The sequence below is a fragment of the Epinephelus fuscoguttatus genome, linkage group LG15 (genome assembly GCF_011397635.1).
Source record: "Epinephelus fuscoguttatus linkage group LG15, E.fuscoguttatus.final_Chr_v1".
Classification (NCBI taxonomy): Eukaryota; Metazoa; Chordata; class Actinopteri; order Perciformes; family Serranidae; genus Epinephelus; species Epinephelus fuscoguttatus.
The window spans coordinates 8025782-8047587 of record NC_064766.1 but is presented as its reverse complement, the minus strand read 5'-3'; the positions used below and the strand labels follow the sequence as shown (position 1 = coordinate 8047587).

The 21806-nt window shown below is 39.6% G+C and overlaps 1 protein-coding gene across 1 annotated transcript in view; it reads left to right on the top strand.

Annotated features, from left to right (window-relative positions):
* Positions 1 to 21806, top strand: part of pappa2 (pappalysin 2) — a 110818-nt gene that overhangs the window by 77556 nt on the left and 11456 nt on the right. The window contains exons 22-25 of the mRNA XM_049597469.1: positions 172 to 340; positions 2334 to 2466; positions 5263 to 5384; positions 13668 to 13739. Of these exons, the coding sequence (XP_049453426.1) occupies positions 172 to 340; positions 2334 to 2466; positions 5263 to 5384; positions 13668 to 13739 (496 nt within the window). The remainder of the gene's footprint in view (positions 1 to 171; positions 341 to 2333; positions 2467 to 5262; positions 5385 to 13667; positions 13740 to 21806) is intronic.

Here is a 21806-nt window from a genome sequence, read left to right as displayed (position 1 = left end):
AATGAAGAACTTGATATTTCTATGGAAAGAAAACAGTGTCACAGTACTGGCTACAGACGGGCCACCTAACACCAGTTTTTTGCCAATTATGCATGCAACTGAAACGTTTTAGTTGTTTATGAACTCCTCAAATGTAATTTGGATGCCATCATTTGCTCCCGTTGTCTCTAGGAAGTACTTCAAGCTGGAGTGCCTGGAGGGGGGGCAGTGGGAGGAGACTAACTGTGAGCCAATATCCTGCCCAGCCCTACCTGATGTATTCCAGGGCATGTATACCTGCACCAGTGGCCAGTACTATGACACCCTCTGCACCCTGCAGTGCCCAGATACCACAGAAAATGTAAGATTTCCACAGCTGTCCATCTATTCCTCAGGTCAAATAGACAACACGTCCTCATACCTAAACAACACAAGAGATCATTCAACAGTGTTTCCCAAAATGACATATATGACTTAATGGTCTCAGTTTCGAACACATGCTTAAAGTGGTTTCGGCAATAAAACCACTTGGTTAGGCTGAGCAAATGTTTTATTTTGCTTAAAATAGGTTAACATAAGTACATTATGTTACATTATTTCAAAGAATTCAACTTTGACTGTTGGTTGCACGTGACATGAACAGTGGTCTCCTGGATCAAAGTCCTGTGTTTGTTTGACCCATCCATCCACCTAACCTCCTCCCTATGTAGACTTTGTTGTTCTGCATACCTATAGACTGTGTAAAATATTGGATGTAGCCACTGTGATATCACTCACTGGTCTGTAGACTCCTGTTTTGAAGTCTCGAGTTTGGAATCTTGTCCATCGCTGGATTTTTGAAGCCAGAAGTGACCATATTTAATGATAAAGTGGAGCTGTGGAGGAGCAAGGGGTGAATCTGACTCAGACTGTGGTGACGTCTTGCAAACAGCCTGTCATTTAAGCAGCCTTGCCCTTAATTATGCATAACTTTACTTAATAGAAATTAAATGGGTGACTTTTATATAATTTCAGTCTTTGTACAGTTGTCACAAATGGGGAAATTAGCAATAGAGAACAAAACTTATTTCATACCAGGCTCTAAATGTGTTTATTTTGTACTAAAAAGTTGGGCATTTTATTTTGGGTGTCTGTGAGGACTGACTCACTTTTGGAGCCAGCCTCTAGTGGCCATTAGAGGAACCGCAGTTTTTGGCCCTTCTGCGTTGGTTTCATTGTTCAGCCCAGTACGTTGTCGCTTGTTTATACTGCTTCACCTAACTTTCTCATTTGCTCCCGTCACAATTATTATGGCCACTAGAGGTCGCTGCATACCAATAAACGTTAATATGGGTTGTCATAAGCTGCTTGTACAAACTACCACTGGGGTTGTGTGGTGAGGACAGTCTTTTTTTTTATTATTTTTAGTCACATCATTATCAACACAGTCATGTGACCTTTAAGTTAATATTCAATTGGACAAGTTCAGACACTCAAGTCCACTATGCTGGATACTATTAAACTTGGTCATGACGCAGAAAAAAAGAGGCAAAGTTCTAAAGGGTTGGATTACTGTGAAAATGTATCCAGTTACCTTAACATCTTTCCAGTGAGTTAATGTATTTAAATCAACATTCTTCTTTATAAAATATACTGATCCAAATGGTCTAAGTCTGCATTCAAAAATAAAATCAAGTTTAGTTTGATGTCAGACATGATCCTCTACAGCCATTCCTCTCAGGACAACAGACACCACATAAACTGTATGCCCAGCAGCTGTGGTTTTAGCTGCAGTCATGCATCACTGACACCTTGTCGTGTTCGTGTTGCTGCACTGCTGTTGTGTTTCTATTCCAGACTTTAAAGGGAGTCATTTTTTGAATAGCCCAGCAGCACTCATGCGGCATAAATGAAGCATCAGGGAACTCCTACAATGGCTGCCATTGTAAATGTATTTTTTTTAAAAAGCGCACTTCCACCAAGTTTCCCCAGACATGGTCAAACTAGTTCTAAAATATGTGTTCTTATACTGGGTGCCATCTCTTTATTGAAGCCACATTTAATATGTGTGTTAAAAAGATTTTTAGATGAAAGCATTTAAAGTGGTTTTCATGAAGAAGGATTTCATTTAATTTGAGAAAGAAAGTATTCATTTCACATCTCATGCGTGTCTGTATAGAGAACTTCATGTTTACCCATGTAACTGCTAAACAATGTGAAATAATAATAGATTACCAAATTATGGTTGGAACTAAACTGACTAAATTAATGTTTTCCCAAACTGTTTCTCTTGAGCTGTGTGTGGAGCAAACGTGTAGGCCTCACATAGTTCATTGATGACCACAATGACTTTTAATATTTTTGTGTGCTTCCAGAAGGAGATTCGCTGCACTAAGGAGGGTGAATGGACCGCAGAGTTCACCATGTGCTCCAAGCTCCAGGGATCATGCTCTCCTCCTCCCGATCTCAACTCTGTAGAGTACAGCTGTGACCAGGGGATGGATGTCGGTGAGTGTAACCTTCCTTTAGGGATGAGAGTGTAATCCATCAAAAATAAACAGTGCTGATTATATTCTCTTCCTCCTGTCAAACAAAATAAAGCCACACACAGTAGCCTGCCTGGGCTTTGGCTTGTCTGGTTGCACACTACTCCAATGAGCAGACGAAGCAATCATTGGCAGCAGAGCATCTTTTTGTCAACACTTATGCTGTTTCTCCTCTTCTCACACCCATTCCTCCTCCACTATTGAAATTTTTTGGTTGACAAGCTCATACCTTATCAAATACTTTGATTCAGTCCAGATTCAAGTGAAGACAGTAGGTAAAAAACTAAAAGGCTTGGTTTATAACCTCTGAAGTTAAAATAACAAATAGTCATGTCTTATTTACCCAGCTATGAAAGCAACAACAACAACAACGTTTCTTGTCCCAATTTGTCCCACAGTGATGGTGGTAAACAAGCGTGGTCAATGACACCACAGTGCTATTTCATTTGGTAGACATATCCCATGGCTCTCTGTTGTGTGTATTTTGATGCAGATCTGTATTCAAATGCAAATTAAAAAAAAACTAAAATTTTTTGTTGTTACAATACTGAATTTTTGTGCAGAATTTGAAGAGGTCACACACTCTGGCAAGTTCACAAAGAATGGATTGCAGGTGCTGATAGAACGATGAATTGTGCATAACTTGCAGCTGCCCCTTCTCAAGGTCCGATTTACAAAAAAATGGGCCTCATTCACAAACAGCGTGTATGCACAAATCTGTGCTTAAACTGTGCATACCAATGTTTTAAGCGCAAATGTGGGATTCATCAGTATTTTCTTACCTGAAATTGTTTGTACTCTGCAAACAAACATAGAACTGCCTCAGACCATGCAAGCGCCCAAATGATGAAGACCTGGCTGTCTCAGAAAATGTAAACATACACTTTTGAACCACATTCATTTATAGACAATATTAAAAACCTTTAATTGACAAATACATTTGACACCCTTTCATCCTCATCAATTATTGTCATAATATAAATATTCAACTGAGCGTATCAGTCTACAATGGAGTGTATGAGAATGGCCATATTAAAAAGTTATGGTTTTCATTATTTGTATTTATTCTCCCTGTAATATTGGCTACTCCAAACTATATTTGGTGCCTTGAAATTATTATTATGATTAACAGGCATGCAGGGTGTATAAAATATTCAGATTTACTTCCAAGCACATGTTAAGATGGCATATCTAACCTTGCTGGAAGATATTGCAGCCCGTGTTTTTGAAAAATGAGTCACTAGCGAATGGCCAACAACTAGCGAGACATTCACAGACGCTCACTGACGGACTGACACTTTTGTGTCACTGCCTTAATGTGTGTGTAGAAACAACTTCACCACTTTCTCCATGATACAGCATTGAGGAAACATATTTCCTTATATAGAGAAAAGGGGGCGTGGCATTATGCTAATTTGCAGCGGGCACATGCCTGTCAATTTAGAATAATTGTGATGCACTAACATAACAAAATGGCCGGTGCACGTGCGTCATGAATCTGAAAATAATTTTGCGCGTGCACTCATTTATGCGTGGAGTTAGAACATTTCTAGGCATTTATTAGTGAATGAGGCCCCTTGTGCTAATGGTATTATATACGCCCACAAAGTTTTGCAGCTGAGTGCAATATGCATCTGATGCAGTTATCCACGTGGCAAAGTATAAATGTTGCCTTTGCACCAGGAGCACATTGGGCAGAACAATCGCAGGGAGAAAAAAACCTTAAAATTTTCAGATGTGAGCTGCAGTTCCTGACCAACAGGGTGCATTCCTCAAAACTTCAGGCCAGGAATTTAAATGTGACAGAGAGAAACCATATTTGGGATTTCATATCCCAGTGTGTCAATGCACGTCAGTTAACACCACCTCTCTGAAGATACAAATAATATTACTGTGCGTGCATGTGGCTATTAGCGTTGATCTTTGTGAATTGGACTGTTTTTGCACTGAGGCTAATTTCCATAGAAAGGGGCCAATTTTGTGCCAAATGTATGCATAGTATTTAAATACATGCAAATAGCACAGAAGAACCGAGAGGCTATTCGCTTGGCAGTGCAGTTAGAGGTGCATTTCACCCTCTGCATGTGTAGGGTTAGAGGCCACAAAAGCCGCACAATCCTTTTGTGAATTCACGCATGAGTGCTATGTACTGTGTAAATCTGAGAGAGACATTTTTAGGCATCTCATTGTACTGACCCAATGTAAATATAAGTAAATTCCATACTCTACTTACTTAATATAGTACTAAATGAAGTTTGGAAGCATTTTCTACATTTGGGTGCCCAGTGTAAAATTAAATCAGCACAGTGCATGCTTAAGCACTTTGCATTTATGCATTTAATGTTTCTTGAACAGCCAACGCTATAGTACCTTGGCAGCATCCAACTGAAAAGTAAATTATAATGTTACACACTGGCAAGCAGACAATACACGTGTTATGGAGAGTTTGTCAAGTTATAGTTGAATTAGATTGAATTTATGGTGGATTGTTATTAAAAGCTTTGTTAGTAAATACCAGACTCCTGAGGAACCAAGAGACATACACACACACATACATATATACACAAACAAACAGTTGAAGCCCCCTTAGTGGTGGCTGCCAAATGTCCAGACCAAAGATGACAGATGACGGTGTGGTCTGAAGTTATGTGGTCTGTTTTTTCCTCAATGTTTGAACATGAATAAATTCATCAGATGCTAATGAGTGTTAGAGGTAGGAGTTATTTGATTTGAGTTATTTTCTTCCTTTTCCTTGCAGGTGCTGTTTGCTACCCAACATGCATTGTGGCACTGGACATGGATCTGCGTGACCCAGTGGTTCTGCCCAATGGCACTACAGTTGACTCTTTACAGCACTGGATGCTACCCACCAAAGTCCAGGTGAGACGCCTGAGGAAAGGGGTCAAGTTTGTTCTGTCTGCAGCGATTCTATTTGAGTTTACTTAAGGTCACTTCAATTCTGAAATACTCACAAGTGAAAACAATAATGTGCATTTTTTTGTAACCTATGCCTAATTAAAATAATCTGTGTATATATACACTGTGATTTAACCAAAAGGTATTTTGTAATCTGTTCAGTTATCTTTTATTTAATAAACTGAATTTAAGCAAAACTAAACACCACTAACAACCCATCCTTATTCTACAAAGTCAAAAGCAGCCAACCAAGGGGAGTGTTTTCTATTACTGTTACACAAATAACATTGCCACACATACACGAACATGGATAGGAGACACATACTGGAGGAACAAATCTCTGATCTCTTCTTCTGTACACTGACTGTTTCTGCTGACTGCTTGTTTGCTGACATACCAACAGAGTTTGGGCCTTTTACAACAGCAGCTTAAAGGCTGACAGTCTGTAAAACCTCTGAAACCTGCCCCACCCTTCTTTAGAAGTTCACATCACTGCCGACCATTTTTCAAACAATACCATACCATTTTAGATTAAGTTACTGCCTCCCAGACAACAACTGTTTCCTCTTAGTATGAAGGAGTAACTCAGGCAATTTGGTATTGCACTTCCATGAAGTTAGTAAACATGAGCGAGCTGAGTTTGTAAAATAAATCAGTTTCAAAGCTTTTGACCTGAGATCAGAACCTGAGATTACTCATGTGATGTTACTTGAGTAATTCTCACACTTGACAAACATTACATATATATCTGTTTTCACAGGCTGAGCGGTTCTCCATGTAACTTATAAATTGACTTTTACATATAAAATTAGTGGTGTGTGCCCTTGAATTTCAACCGGCAGAACTGTAGATGACTGTTGCTTTAAATTGTATCTAACCCATCATGTTCTAAATGCTGTTTCAGAGGATTTTTCAGGCACTTAATCCAAGAAATAGCTTTTTGTCATGTCCATTGTGCTGATATTGTATATCGGAAAATTCATACTACCTACTATTGGTCGCTTAAGTGCAGTTTTATGGTGCTGTTTAACTAATCTCTGCATATGAAACTGTACGCAACTGGCCAAGATTTTGGTATCAGAAGTGCTCTGGTTTCTGTTTGTGTATCGTTTGTAGTGAGTACTATTGACCAATCACATTTGAGCAGGTTTTTTATTGATATATTTTTTGGGCATTTTAGCCTTTAATTGATAGGACAGCTTAAGTGTGAAGGGGGGAGATAGAGGGAGGGACAACAGTCTTGTACATGGGGTGCCTGCCTGTTTTGGATGCATGCATGCAAACAGTCTGTGGGAGTGTAAAAGTCAAGTATCGTATATAGTCACAATTGCATAATGTCACATAGTGACTGTCAGAACGGACAGAAATGTTGTGTAGTGTGAACCAGTCATAAAGATGGACAATGCGTCTCCACTTTCTCCCACTGTACAAAAATTAAGCCAAAATATCCCAAATATGCCATCCCACTGCCATCTTGCGCCAGTGACGTGCCAGTAACAGAGTCTGTACAGCGGCGATCTCCAAGGTATAGAGTACCCACCATCTGACTACTTGTGAGCAGCACAATTGATTGCGAGCACACGGATTGGCGCACATAGCTGTCAGTCATGATGTCAAACCCCTGTTTTATAGCATCAAATAACTAATCAAAACAAACTTAATCAGAAAAACAAACCCTTGAGCACACATCAGTGTGATACGAACTACCTTAAATAACAGAGGAAATTGTATTATCTTTAAGAAAATTTATTTGATGTTTACTTTGATCTTTTAGTTTTACCCATGGAGAGGGTGGGGTTTATGACCTATACTGCAGTCAGCCACCAGGGGGTAATTGGGATGTTCTGGCTTCAATTTTAGGGAGTTGTCATGTCGTCCATCTTTATTTTATAGTTTATGAGTGGAACACATTTGCAAACATGTAATCATGGTATCCAACTCCATTCTCACATCCGAAGCATAATGACGAGCATATGGAAGAGGAAGTCTTGCCCAGATATTCGTAATCCCAATATCTGTTGGCCACACTGGAACTCCTTAATTCTTGGCCATTGCCCCCAGAGGCTAAATCGTTGTCAGACCAGTGGGTTCCTGGGTTGCAGTTAGCAGGAGTCGTAGTATGTATAAGTAAGTAAGTAAGTATATATACATATTCTTATATGGTTCAAATCAGTGTTCACTTGATCCATTTCAATAAAAAACAGAGCTTAGAGGAGGGGTGCTATACAGATCAGCTCACACAACTAGTTGCACCTGTTGCTAAGCTGTTTCATGTTGCATGATGTGGTGAAAAATGAGATAGCTTGATTGGTTTAAATAACCGCAACTGAGCAAGGGGTTGTGGTTTTGCTACCATTTGGAAACTCTTGGCAGGTTTCGTAAAACAGTTGTTGTTTTGCTCACTTGCTGCCATGCGACCAGCCCAGAGCGCCGTGAAAGGCGATCCGTTGACAAACAGCGCAGAGATTTTTACACAAAAACACCCATCAGAATGAATAATGCATCCAAACATCTGGTGGTCTGAACAACAGCATAGCATACACTGAGCTACTGCTCCAGACTGACTCACTGAGGCACACAGCTAAGTTCACTGTAGTTTAAGGGAAAGACAACTCATTTGGGGGACTAGAAAACAATCTAGATGATTTGCTGCCATGCATATATGCAAAAAAAAAATCACATCTCCTTGCTGTGTTATTTACCCGATACCTTCAGAACTCTTAATATTCATATTTTTAGTCAGACATATTCAGCACTACGAATCCCCCCTCCATGCACATTCTCTTACTCAGTCAAGCTCAGTATGTTCAGTGGGTTGCTACATTGTGCAAATATAATGGCTGGGAAACAAACACCAGCAAGAAAAAACTGCCCATCCTTCCATTGCCAACAACAGTGTGCTTGGCAACGGCATAAACTGACAACAGTAAGCTGAAAAGAAAAGAGTTAAACTGAGCCAAAGTCGGCATTAGTTTTGAATCCTTTCAGGTCCCGTAGCTCTGTCCACCTTGGAAAGCTACGCATGTGCAACTCCTAGCAGACTTAAGAAGAAAGTGAGATGGCTTAGCTACCTCTATACACTATATCCTATATAGTCCAGTTTACATATTTTGTCATATATCAGATTTATGTGCACTGGACCACTTGGGGATTGCTTCTGGGCCAGATGTGGCCCACAGGCCGCTAATTGGACAGGCCGGTCTTCGGTCTTCATTAGCCTTAGACTGCCACCAACTGGTTTGTGGACTTCTGTTCTGAAGCCTCGAGTTTGGCTCTTCAGCTGATGCCATTTTGGATTTTTGGAGCCAGAGGTGACCATATTTGGGCAAGACAGTGGAGGTGTGAAGGCCCGAGGGGGGATCTGACTGAGAAGCTGAGGACACTATAAGCGGACAGCCTGTCACTCAAAGCCGCCCCAACCTTAATAATGCCTAATAAATGTAAATGTTAATAAAATGTAAATGGGTGAGTTATAAAAATGAAAAAAATCACACCCGATACAGTTGTTATGAAGCCGGAAATTAGTTGTTGAAACCAAAACTGTTTTTTGTTTTGTTTTTTTTTACTAGGCTGTCAACATGTTTATTTCATGGGCGTCTGTGGGGACTGACTTGCTTCTGGAGCCAGCCTTAAGTGGCTGTTCGAAGAACTGCAGCTTTTGGCACCTCCATGTTGGCTTTATTATTCAGCCCTGTAGGTTGCTGCTTGGGTGCCACTTTGACAAACATTGTCTGGACTTGAAACATTTCAAGCTTAGTTTTAAAATGAGCAAAAAGTGCTTCACCAATAACAACATGACACAAAGGGTTTATTGTATGCTTTGGTAGTTTAGAGCTAATATTATGTGAAAGAATAGATGAAGGGAGATGATGACTTTTCTTTCAGTTAGTCTTAAATTGAGCTACATTAGCTGTAGCACAAGGCATCCACAAAGGCCCCCTTAACACCAGTCACACTGGAATTAAATTATTGAAGTTCCAAAAGTAAGTAAGCTGAAGTGGAAAAAAAATCTTCTTGAGTCATCAAGAAATGCACTGTGAAATTGGTCAGTGGGGTGAGATCATTTCCAGCTCTTTCTAATAAAGATCAATTATTATTCTTTCCTGGATTCAGGTCACGTCCTTGAGTCTACTGAAACGATCTGCCACATTTTCTGTGCAGGCTACAGAAAATTGCAGTGGAAATTGGAATCATCTCATCACTATTAGCATTTTAAAAATGTTTTAAACAACACCTTTCCAATTTAAGTCATATTTTTACAGCTAAATTGACATATTTTGCAGTGAGAGTACCAAACAAAATGTGCAATGTGCAAGAATTTACAAGTTCAGAATTGATTTTTTTTAATAGAAATCATCTCAAATTCAAAAGTCTCTCTGTGTAACTGAGAATGCCTAAATGTGAATCCTTCTGTCAAATTGCAGCTGAGATTTTTGAACTCATCACAATGTGCAAATGTGTTTCATATCAGGTATTTGACTGAAGCACTGGCAAGACAGTATCTTTCAAATTTTTTAGGTTAAACTTTTTTCAATTCCCAGCTGCACCAGCTAATCACACACTATCACACAACAAAATCCACCTCATGTGAGTTCTTGTTCGTTATCCTTAAAGTGTTTTTGCATTACTGGAAATCACAGACAGATAGCAAGAGTAAAGGTTCCAGTTGACGTCAAGCCTTTTAGGAAATACACACACAGTGTATACAAGTCACTGTGAACGAACTCGTAGGAATGTAAGATCTTGGGTCTGAGTTACAGCGCTGTTGTTTTGCTTTAAAGGTGGGTCATATTACCCAATATCATATCTCAGAAATCGCTTCTACGTTAATGCTGTCGCAAACACTGCTCCAGTTTCGCCTTACTTTTGGGTGGTCAGTCAGCCAGCCAGCCAGCCAGTTAATCCACCCTTGCCAAGGTCAAATAGTTGGATGGAGCTCTGGTTACTTACGCCATATCTCTGACACTGCCTTGTGATTTCGAGGCATTGTGTTATCTCCAATCTCAGAATCAGGTCTCCCTCGCTGGGTCAGGCAGCACAGGAAATCACAGGGGAGGATCCACTTTCTCTGTCCATATTTGTTAGTCAATCAGCTATCTGCTAACCACCTTGTAAATTCCTGGGGTCAAATAAATGACAGAAGACCACAGCCTCACCCAAATTTCACCACAAAATTTGGAGTTTTGTGTCCACTTAAGTTGTAGAAAACTGTTATTTTTCTTCCATCACAACGTTTTCATGCAAACAAACGCTGCAAAAAGGCAGCAAAAGCTTGAATGTGTCATGATGTATTGCATATGTCCATGAAGACAATATGATAAGTGCAAGTCTGCAATCAGAATTTTTATATTCTTATATTACAGTTCATGGTAAGGGAGGTCAAGTGCTAGTGGACAGCAGAAAAGTACTATAACTGTATTCAGGGCTCTCACACATTTTCATTGACAAAAGTTTTCCACGACTTTTCAAGGATCCATGATGAAAATTTCCATGACCATTCACATAACACGAACAGAACTGTATGGTACACTTTACTCCAAATGTTAGATATACCATTATAGGCAGTCCACGGACATGGAGCAGTAGAGCTTCCATGGTGAGGGAATCACAGTTGACAGTTAGGTTGGCAAGTAAGTTAAGTTGTTTGAAAAGAAAAAAAAAAAAAAAAAAAAAAAAGGACAAACCTTCAAACTACCCGGCTTTACCTTCAGAGCAGTTAAAACAAAACTAAAGGGGGGACCACTGAAAAGCCTGGGGCTGGGGCGTCGGTGGCTTAGTGGTAGAGCAGGCGCCCCATGTACAAGGCTGTTGCCGCAGCGGCCTGGGTTCGACTCCAGCCTGTGGCCCTTTGCTACATGTCACTCCCCTTTCACGCTCATCTGTCCTATCAATTAAAGGCTTAAAAAAAAAAAAAAAAAAAAAGCCTGGGGCTGCCCATGTTAATTGCTCAATCTTAAAAATGCTGTACATTCAAAAGTATAGCAGGTGTGCAAACTTTGAGAATCATAACCATATGTGTTAAATCACAGTCACAACTTTTTTTTTTTGCCTTACTTGTCAGGCGTTATATTAAACTCTATTCAAAAATACTTCCAGCGAATTGGCATACATTAAGGAAGAGACAGGACACAGGGAGAAATGAAGAAACCTACGTGATGGTAAACAAAACGTCACACATCAATGCTTAACTACGCAGAGCAATGCTATGTTACGCCAACAGCTACAGAAAATAAAGTAGCACTTATGTTAAATAACGTGGAAAGTTATCCACAGAATATTACTGTAACAAATAATTTTGTTAAACACAGCAAAATTCCACGACCTCCAAAACTTTTAATGATTTCACTAATTGCCTGGCTTTTCCAGGCCTGGCAAACAAGAAATTCCATGACTTTCTCAGGTTTTCCATGACTGTGGGAGCCCTGTTTATGTAGTCCAAACTATTATGAAGATAAATGATTGTTTTGTCTTTGAAATCCTAAACTCTAAGCATACAGGGGCACAGTGGTGCAAACTGGACACCTTTGTTTTTGAAATTCGTGTAGATCCAATGAGTTTTTGAAAAGGGGGTGGTGGGGAGTTTGGGGTCGCAAGGACAGAGTCAAAGGGAGTTAATGAGGTCAGTTTTTGTCTATCTGCAAGAGTACAGTAGCGTTATGATAACCTTACTTGGCTTATATGATGATGTGTCAATCCTGTGTTTTAGCCTGATTAGGTTGAGTTGTTTTGATTTAGCAAACACTAACCAGTATTTTCCCTTGCACTGCTGCTAAGTCATTAATGCCACTGCTATGAAATCTCCCCACACACAATAAACTCACTACCTGCCAGAGCTGAGGATGAGCAGGGATTTTAAATAGAATACTCTAGGCAAGAGTGCTCAGTGGTTTGAAGGCCAATCAGAAAATAGATCGGTAACATTCTGATACTGCTACATTATGAACAACACATCTGTGTTGAAATCAGCAGCAGGTAACAACTAGGTAACATTAGGTGTCATTGTTACCAGCCGGTTGTGGCAACTAACAGCTCACTTAGCTTGCACTGAGTTACACCATAATGGGTTCAAGCTCTATTCAGTAAAATGAGTTTGAGGTGAAGGTAAATCATAACATTCTCATGATGTGTTCAAATTAATCTTGTATTGTTTTGTGAGAGAAACGAATAAATACAGCTGCTTGAAGGAGAAATTTGTTGCTGTTTTCTTAGCAACATAAAATAGATATTAGAGAGGGGATTGTGAAATATTTTTGAGGCAGTTATGAAAAAAAGATGTTATGCCTGTGAAAGAAGGTTAAACTGTTTTAAAGGTTGTTTCATAAATGTGTGTGATTCAATTTGTGCCCATTCAAAGGTAGTTTAATGAAGGAGTGAATGACTTTAAAAAAGCTCAGTGCTTTTTTTATAAAGAAGATTGTTCTGTGTACCTGGCACAAAAGGGGTAATGAGTAACAACCACAACACTACATTCATTTTGTTGCAGTAAGATTACATTAATTCTAGGGTAGATTTTTTTTCCTATATCCTCATTCTGGAATTAACCGGAGGAGTCTTTTTCACCCCTGATGACTTTTTCCCCCTTGTATATACATGCTGTATACAAGTTGCATTTCATGTTGAATTGTTGTGTCAGGATACTAAATAATATATTACACAGCTCTCAGATTTCCATGAATGTTGCTGTGGTAGATTTTGAGTCACTCACACATTTCACTGAATTTGAAATAAACATGGAGTAGGATTTGGTAAACAGTCTAACCACAAGATCCATTAGTAGCTGTTCTGGAGCTTTTCTTGTCTTCAAAGTTGAGCTTGAAAATAATTTTAGAACCTTGGAAAAACCCAACTTCAACTGCAATGATTAACAAGTTACAAAACATGTTAACATGTTCTTTAACTGTTAATTCCAGTTTTAGAATAAGAGAACAAATATCCTCTGTTGATCAGCACACATAGGGGAACATTTTTGAAGAGATTTCAAAATGGATGGACTGGTGGTTTGATGTTTTAATCTCACCGATGTGGTCCATGAGGTGGTTGGCATTATCCTCTATCTGTGGCCATTTAACAGCTTAAATCAATGGCTTTACCTTAACTTGTACTACTTTGGAGCCTCTGGCTTACAAAACTCCTACAAAAATGCTTTTTTGACTGAGTGTGATATTGTTTTCTATGGCAAACATAGTGGTTATCCATTTCCTGTGACTGCATTGCTCAATCGTTGTTCTTACATGCTTTGTTTTCCAGAGCATAGTCTGCACAGGGATGATGAAGTGGTACCCTGACCCTCAACACATCCATTGCATCCAGTCATGTGAGGTAAGAGTCCAGACAGCCAAGCAGTCCTGCATCAAATACACGAGTATGTGCAAATACTTTCCATCCAGATATCAGCCGCACACCAAGGTCTTTGAAACTGTTAAATGAGTGTCTATTTTAGTCTCCACTGATACTATATCTGGCCAAGGTCTAGAAAAGTATTTACTGCAGCTGAGAATACCTGAGTTGAGTTTTTTCCCCCTGTTACAGATCTGATGTTTTTACTGTGGTGAGAAGAGAAAAGTTCAAAGAAGTGAGAGTCAACAAAATAGCTTTGGCTGCATGGGCCTTTTGTACCACACATTTGGTGGTTTCCATGATACACTGTTGTCCTTCAAGCTGACAGCACATAAAAACCACTTATTGTAACTAAGCACCAATGGGCTTTGTGAAAATAGTGTTTGATACCTCTTTCTTCTTGTCTTGATGCCTCTGTTTTTACAAACATTTGGCAGTACTGGTATTTGGTTCTCATGTCTATTATGTGCTTATGTCTGCTTTTAAAGCATCAAGGTAAGGAAGCTCTCACTCTGGCTTCAATCCTGCAATTATCGAAGATATTTTATTTAGTGTCGTGACAGGGAATACTAAATCCTTAAGACAATTACACCATATCTGGGCATTACCACATTACATTTACTGCCCTAGACAGACTTTTCCAATAATATTAGACATGAGGCAAAACATGCTGTATCTCTGTATCCCTGTTGTCATCACTACTCAAGATACCAGAGCCAGTGTGCAATGTGCTTCACATTTCATGATGATAAATCTCTGAGAAAAATATATTTATTCCTCACACTTAAAGCTTTACAAGAATTCTTTTCAAATCGGTCCAAAGACCTTTTTTTTTTTTTTTTTTTACAGTGATTCTGGCTTTGTAAAATGTTGTTAGGCCTGCCAAGACTAATGGATTATCTGATAAAGGAAAATAAATTAATCACTGCATTATGTTAGATTAAGATGAATTATTTAGGCTGACACAAGGCTTTAAAATCTTTCTGGCTAGTTCAAAAACTTCTATCTAGTGTGTGCTGGAACTCTTACTGTTTTACAAAGGGAGATGGATAACGTTTAATGCTTATTGACAAGGTAACACAATCTGAATTATTTGTGAATTTACATTCAGAAAGGAAATAAATTTGATTTTTACTGGAAACAGCAGCTGGATATTTTAAGCAGTAAAGTTTAACTAGTTAATTTGTACACAACTTCACAAACTACATATTTGACCGAGATGGATCATATGTAAAACATTGTAGCAAGTCAATTACTAAACTAAATCATCAATAAGTCACTTTTGTTCCAGTCTTGACAATGAAAGATATCATAACTAGATCTAGATCTTCATCTTCATCATTGCTTAGCTGATGCCGTCACTATCTATAACACTAGAAAAGCAAAGTGCTTTTAAATTTGTCCAAATGATCATATCCCACCTGTACACAATTTGGTATGGATATTTACAGCAAGATGATTTCTACTGAATTTGTTAACTACTGGTAAAGCACCACCGTTGGTTCAAAATTTCCTCCTCTGACACAACTTTGGTTCCTGAGAATACTGGAAGACGAAAGTGTTGGAGACTAGTATTACCTGGGCATCTCTAGTAAATTTGTAATAATTGTGGAGGTCGTCTGTGATCTTAATCCAGTGCAAATTTGCCATTCCCTTTACTTCAAATCAAGTAAAAATTCCTCTGCAAATTACCTACCAAATTTTCCCAAACACAGAGGTCCATGGGAATTGGCATCTCATTGATTTGGGGTTGTATACAGGTTTTTTGTTTTCTCTACACCTCTTTCCCAGTCAAGAATTATGGAGGCTGCAGCACTGGCAATTACAAATTAATTATAAATTAAAGTTCTGACAGCATTATCCATCAGAGGAGCAAAAGATGATGAGATGGATGCAGTGAGAATGTGTGGCAGAATTGGTTCTGTTTGTTTGACCCACATTTTTTAAAAAGAACATAATTAAACACTGTACATCATTGCTACTAGTGCTGTAGTGTTTCTGTGTTGTGTAGAGTAATTTTACAAATGACTGTGCACATCATATCTGATGTCAGTAGGTTTGAGGAAAAAATGGACTTTGCTTATCCCATGCACACATGAAAGATAGAGGTTTACAGAGGTAAATTACATGAGGTCCCCCAGTAATTTTTTAATTTAAATTTTTATATACTTTATTATTAAAGGGGAAATTCAATGTTTTCACTCTATTGTCATATACATACACACATGCACAAACAGGACCTATACATGCATTAAATGGAGAGATGTCAGAGTGAGCGGTTGGGGGGTTTGGTATCTTGCTCAAGGCAGTGCCCACGAGGTGAACTGGCACCTCTCCAGCTATCAGTTCATATTTGGTCTGGATGGGGACTTGAACAGGTGACCTTCTGGTTCCCAACCTAACTCCCTATGGACTGAGCTGAACCAAGATCCCTTCTTTCTCACATTTGATCCGATTACTTTTGGTTTCACAGTGCAATTGTACCAGCCCAGTAAAGGACAATATATGACATGTCCACGCCCTGTCATCATTACCTATGTGAGCTGTGTCCTACAGCCTCCCACTCAAGCTAACATTAGTAGTAGTAACTGTCACCAGCATCATTTAGTGGTAGGAGCAGCACAATGATCAGTATGTTGTCTGTTCCTTCCAGTGCCTTCATAGTGTGGGGAAAAAAAACACTGCGGCCTCTAGAGGCCGCTGTAGCATGACCTCAGACTTTTGGGCTTGTTGAGTTTCATTATATTCTGTGTGTTGTAGTTTGTATCATAATTGAAAGTTAGGTACAATTTAACGTCCATCTCTGCTCAGTAATATTTTAGCAGTGACAGTAAATCATTTAAAATCTTAAACCCAGATAGTTTTTATTTGGCACTCATGTTGGGTTCAGAAAAGGCTGGAACTACCGATGGAACACATAAACTGTTGATGTCTCACGGTATTAAAATATTCTTCCTACCTGCCAGCACTACATTTTCCCCTTCCACCTTCCCGTGAATGTTGCTAGGCAAAACAGTTGCTTATAACCCGCTCCTCCATGACAACACTGTAAATTATACCAGACCACATGTGCTGCATATGCTCTATGCCAGATCTCATCCAGATGCCATTGCTCCCAATCTTTCTCTTATTCTGCCTGTCTTTCCATTCTACGTTAAAACCTGCTTGACAAGATGTGTAAAAGTCAGCTAAGGATTCTTATCAGCACAGCAGCCCTTGTACAACTGCCAGGCCAAGACTGTTCTGTAATGGTTTTATCTACTTTGGTGCCTTAGACAGAGTTGCATCTGCGGTTTCTTACTAGAATGCTCTTCACACTTTCTCAGAATGTTTTCAGCATGATAAAAAATGCTTGCTGGACCAATAAGGACAAAAAAATTGATAAGCGTATGTACCAGAAAGCCAATTATATGCATTGACTCATGCATCAGTTAATATGAGGCATTTAGCCAACGAGGACAGACTCTATTTAAACCATTTGGTTGGTGGATGCTGTGTTAATCCCCCTGATCACATCATGAAGCACTGTATAGCAGCTTTCCAGTCTGAGACAGGTAATAATAAGTTTCCCATTGAGGATTAGGGATAGTAATGTTTATATCACAACAGTTCTGCATGAGGCCATATGTACACAAATAAAACAGTTCTGATCATAACCTCTGCCACACATCTGACACAAAAGTTCTCCACTGGCTCAAACAGGCTGGATGTTAGCTGTTTGCTTTTGATGGAAGATCAGAGTATTGAAGACAAAGTGGACTGACAGTGAACTCAACATTCTACCAACACCTGCTGTAATTACAGTTGCAAAACTAGACTATTGCTAAAGAAATCTTTTTTTTTTCCTATGTACGGCTCTGTTTTTATGTAATTTATTCTGAAACACATGCTGTGGTTTTAACTGAAGACAAACACAACCAAAGCAAATAACCAAATGAGTCTCTGGACTAAATGCTTCCAGAAGAGAAAAGGTTGTTAGTTCAGACAGCCCTAATTGTTAGACAGCAGAATAATTTATGATTTTTGTGTGTGTGTGTGTATGTGTGTGTGTGTGTGTGTGTGGGGAGGGGGGGGGGGGGGGTGTAAATTTACAGTTAGTGAAATTAAAGTCCAATTATTAGTACAAATGGTGTAAAAAGCACAGGTCCCAAATCATTTGGGAAAGGGTTTCCTAATACAAAGCTTGCTAACCAAGAAAGTCAAGGATTCTTGATCAACTAAGATAGAAATGTGTGAATGTGAGCACATATAACATCTTTAAATAACCAATGGCAATGAGAGATTTTATGTGGCCATAGCTTGCCTCGCTAGCTAGGAGGTTTGTTAACTATGTTCCTTAATATGTTTCCTCCCTGTACACTGAGTACAAGTTCTGTGGTTGACAGTACACATTTATTTTAAGATCATTCATCTTTAAGAGAACACTTCCCCTGCTAACCATCCATCCATACTCAGTAACTTTTCCGGCTACAATTTACGGTTGCAACAGGCTAAACAAGGTATTCCAAATGTGTGTTGCCCTTGCCACATCTTCCAGTCCCGCTGTGTTTGTGGGCTTCAGCATGTTCTGGGTCTTCCCTGTGGTCTCCCTTGAATCTTCCAGCTGGACTTGCCTGTAAAATCTCCACAGGGAGTTAATCAGGATGTTACCATCGGGAAAATGTACCAACTCTCTAGCCTCTCCTGGAATCCAAGATATATAGGGCTACCTGGCAGCTGTTAAAGGACGGGTGAAAGTCCAGAACCATCAACCCATGTTCCAGCAAGTTCTGTACGTCCTGCAAGAGATTTTTGAGAATGTGTTAATCCAGGGGGGTGTTTGAAGCAAAAGTTACTGCTGGTATTGAAGACTCTGGCTGCTTTAGAGCTTGGAACCACCCACTGGTGCAGTGGTTTTTGAGTGAAGCCAGAAAACTGTTGCTGAAGCTTTCGACAGTTAGGACATGTACACGACTATATTTTCATAAAGCAGAATGCCACCATTGACTGGGTTGCTAACCTTGATATGTTTTGTGAGATTTAAGATTCACCTTGACTGCAAAACTGCCCATATCTTTCTGCATAGACCAGGGACTTAGTGGTGTTCAGTTTGTAACCTCAGTGTCTTCACAATAGAAGCTCTTCAGTGGTTTACAGGTGGAAATATAGAGCACACCTACCTATCCTACTCTGTAAACTGCATGCACTCTACTGAGCGGATGGCACAGGGACATACAGTCAGACCATTGCTGGAAAACATGTGTTAGAAGTGGTTCTTCCGTGAAAAGGGGGTTTTACAGGTGACCTGGTGACATATCATGTTTAAAATGAAAATACAAGCAGCAAAAGTTGGCAGAAACCTGGCAGTGAGTGGCATTTTTAAGCGCTGGGACTGAACTTCAATCATGTGTTTATGTGCTCTTAAGTCATCTGATGATTCACATATTTTTGGCAGTGACATGATTTTTTAAGCGTGTTAAAGGAAGACTTGGTTTCCTTTAAAAAGGATTATGACAGATGCAGCCAGATTAGTCAAACCTGGCTGCTTGGTTGTGTATACGGTAACCGAATTTCTTAAGGCTTTTTTGCACGCGTGTGCATGGTAAAGAACCAGAATTGGGAAAGTAATACAAGATTGAAGTGGGATGAAAGCCAAGATTGCAAGTAATTAAATCCAAAGTCTGACCAAAACTGAGATGGAAAATATCAGTTCTACCATTTAATAATCTGGTTTCCACAACCAGTTAGTTGTGGAAGCCAGATTACAAGTAGCCCACTGGCTATTTGTATAATTCAGACACAGCAGAAATTGTGCTCCTCAGAGCTTGTCTTTTTACTATGTCTTCAGTCCAATGCTCCAACCATAAAGCGAGCATAGCGTTAGTTCAGGCAGGACACGATGTCAAGCTCAGCTCTCATCCCATCTACATCAGCTGAGCAGCTGATTGATGGAAGGGCATCAGCTGATTGGTCACATGATCCCTTGCTATACTACCAATTGGCAAATCTCATTCAGGGTGCCCTTTTTAAACTGCTTTGGCCTGCCTACTGTTGCTGCATCTTTGCTGCTGTTCTCCCTGCCTTAGGCTTTCAATGTAGGTGCATGGAAGGGCAGGGAGGTTTGCTCTCTCTACCTCAGGCTTTCCTTATTTGCACATGAAGGGTAGAGAGGTGTGTTCTGTCTGCCTTAGGCTTTCTGCGTAGGCTTAGAAAAGGCAGAGAGGCCCCAGGACAGAGCCATACTGCCAAACAGAATACTGCAAATGGAACTTAAGTTTTCTTTGAATAAAGTGGTCTTGACTGAAATATGCAAAATCCTTACCGTGGCAGTCATGTAGTCACAACTTAACATGGTTCTAATAGTCGATTTCACAGTAGGTTATAACACACTTAAGCCACAATCATGGTTCAAAAACATGGTAAGTGATGAAATAAGATTAGATAGGATTACAGACCTAATCTGTATTCTCTATAATGCACACTTATACATGTCAACCACAGTACATCCCTACCTTAACCTAACTGACAACCTCCAGGGCTGAACAATGAGGTCAACAGGAACAGTAAAATGTAAAAATGGCCCATTTGCATGTTGGGAAAGATTCAATTATAAATGAAGATATTAAAAAAAAAAACAACTTTATTGCCAAAGACCTGTCCATTTTCTATCATTTTATTTTACATGAAAGTAGATTGTCTTTAAACTTTTAGCACCATTGAACAGGAAAAGTGTAGACTCACAAGTCAGTCTTTAGACGCTTTGCTTAAGTAAAGACTGATGTCTTTCTCCCTGATTTTGTGTTTAGATGGGCGGACACAATTTCAGAGTTTAAAAAAAACTCTGTACATTGCAGAACCAATAGTAAATCCGCAGGGCGGTCCTACGGTGGCTTGCTGAACTCTTGTGCTCGTATACATAGTCCGACTGTGTTAAAAGTTTTAAACAAAGTTGCTGTAAGTCCTTCATTTCCACAATCTTGTGGACTGAGCACACGTTTGATAAAACAGAGTTAAATCTCTCGGCATCCATTTTCAAGATCTCTGTGTGTTTGTTTCCTTGCAGATGAGAAAAGGGGGAGTGCACATTTCCGAGAAGGCGTGTCCTTTTAAAAAAATGCAAGAGGCGTTGCTTTGTTGCCGGCCATTTTCTCCAGTGTGTTAAACACACCTTAGAAAGGAGTGTCCCCAGACTATCAGAAGGCGGAGATCTCTGATGGTCTGGTGACAAGACTAGGAAAAGTGCAGAAAACTGCCATTCTGTGAATGGCCACTAGAGGCTTGCTCCAAGGGTGAGTCAAACCCCATAGATCCCCCATGCTAAAATGCCCAACTATAGAGCTGAAATAAACATGTTTACAGCCTGGTACCAAAAACAGTTGTGGTCTCTATAGCTTATTTCCTCATTTAGGTCAACTGTATGGGTGAGGGGGGGATTCTATATTACTTAGCTGTTTACATTTTGTTAAATATGGTCACTTCTGACTTTAAAAAGATGGGGACCTCCAAAGTGCCAAATTCAAGGTGTCAAAACAGGAGTCCACAAACCAACTGACGTCACAGTGGCTATGTTGGGTTTTTTTGTTTGTTTTTGGTTTCTTATACAGTATATGCTTTAACCTAGTTCTCACGGTGTTTTTTCGTCTGAGCATATAAATATAGCCAATGATTAATGATTCAAGTTCTATGGCTTACATCCCATAATGCCTGGCACTCTATGGTTGACTGTGTTTTACAATCCCCAGACCCCAAACTACAACCACCATCAATACACACACATATACAAACCTCCCTTGAACTGATCAAGGGAGGTCTGTTTTTCCTATCAAAAGGAAAAACACTTTGAGTCACAGAGAGAAGAGAAAAGGGCAAACCTCACACTCCCCCAACTGTTTTCAGAGAGCTCTGGGCAAGAGTGGCGAACAGGGCGAAGGAGGGGGAGATGATAAAATGTCTGCTATTAAAAGAATGATACAGATACTTGGTAGGAGGTGAAAAATAAATATATTGCTGCTTGACATATCTGTGTTTTATAATGTTCTGATGAAGAGCTTGGCTGGTGCTGATGACAGC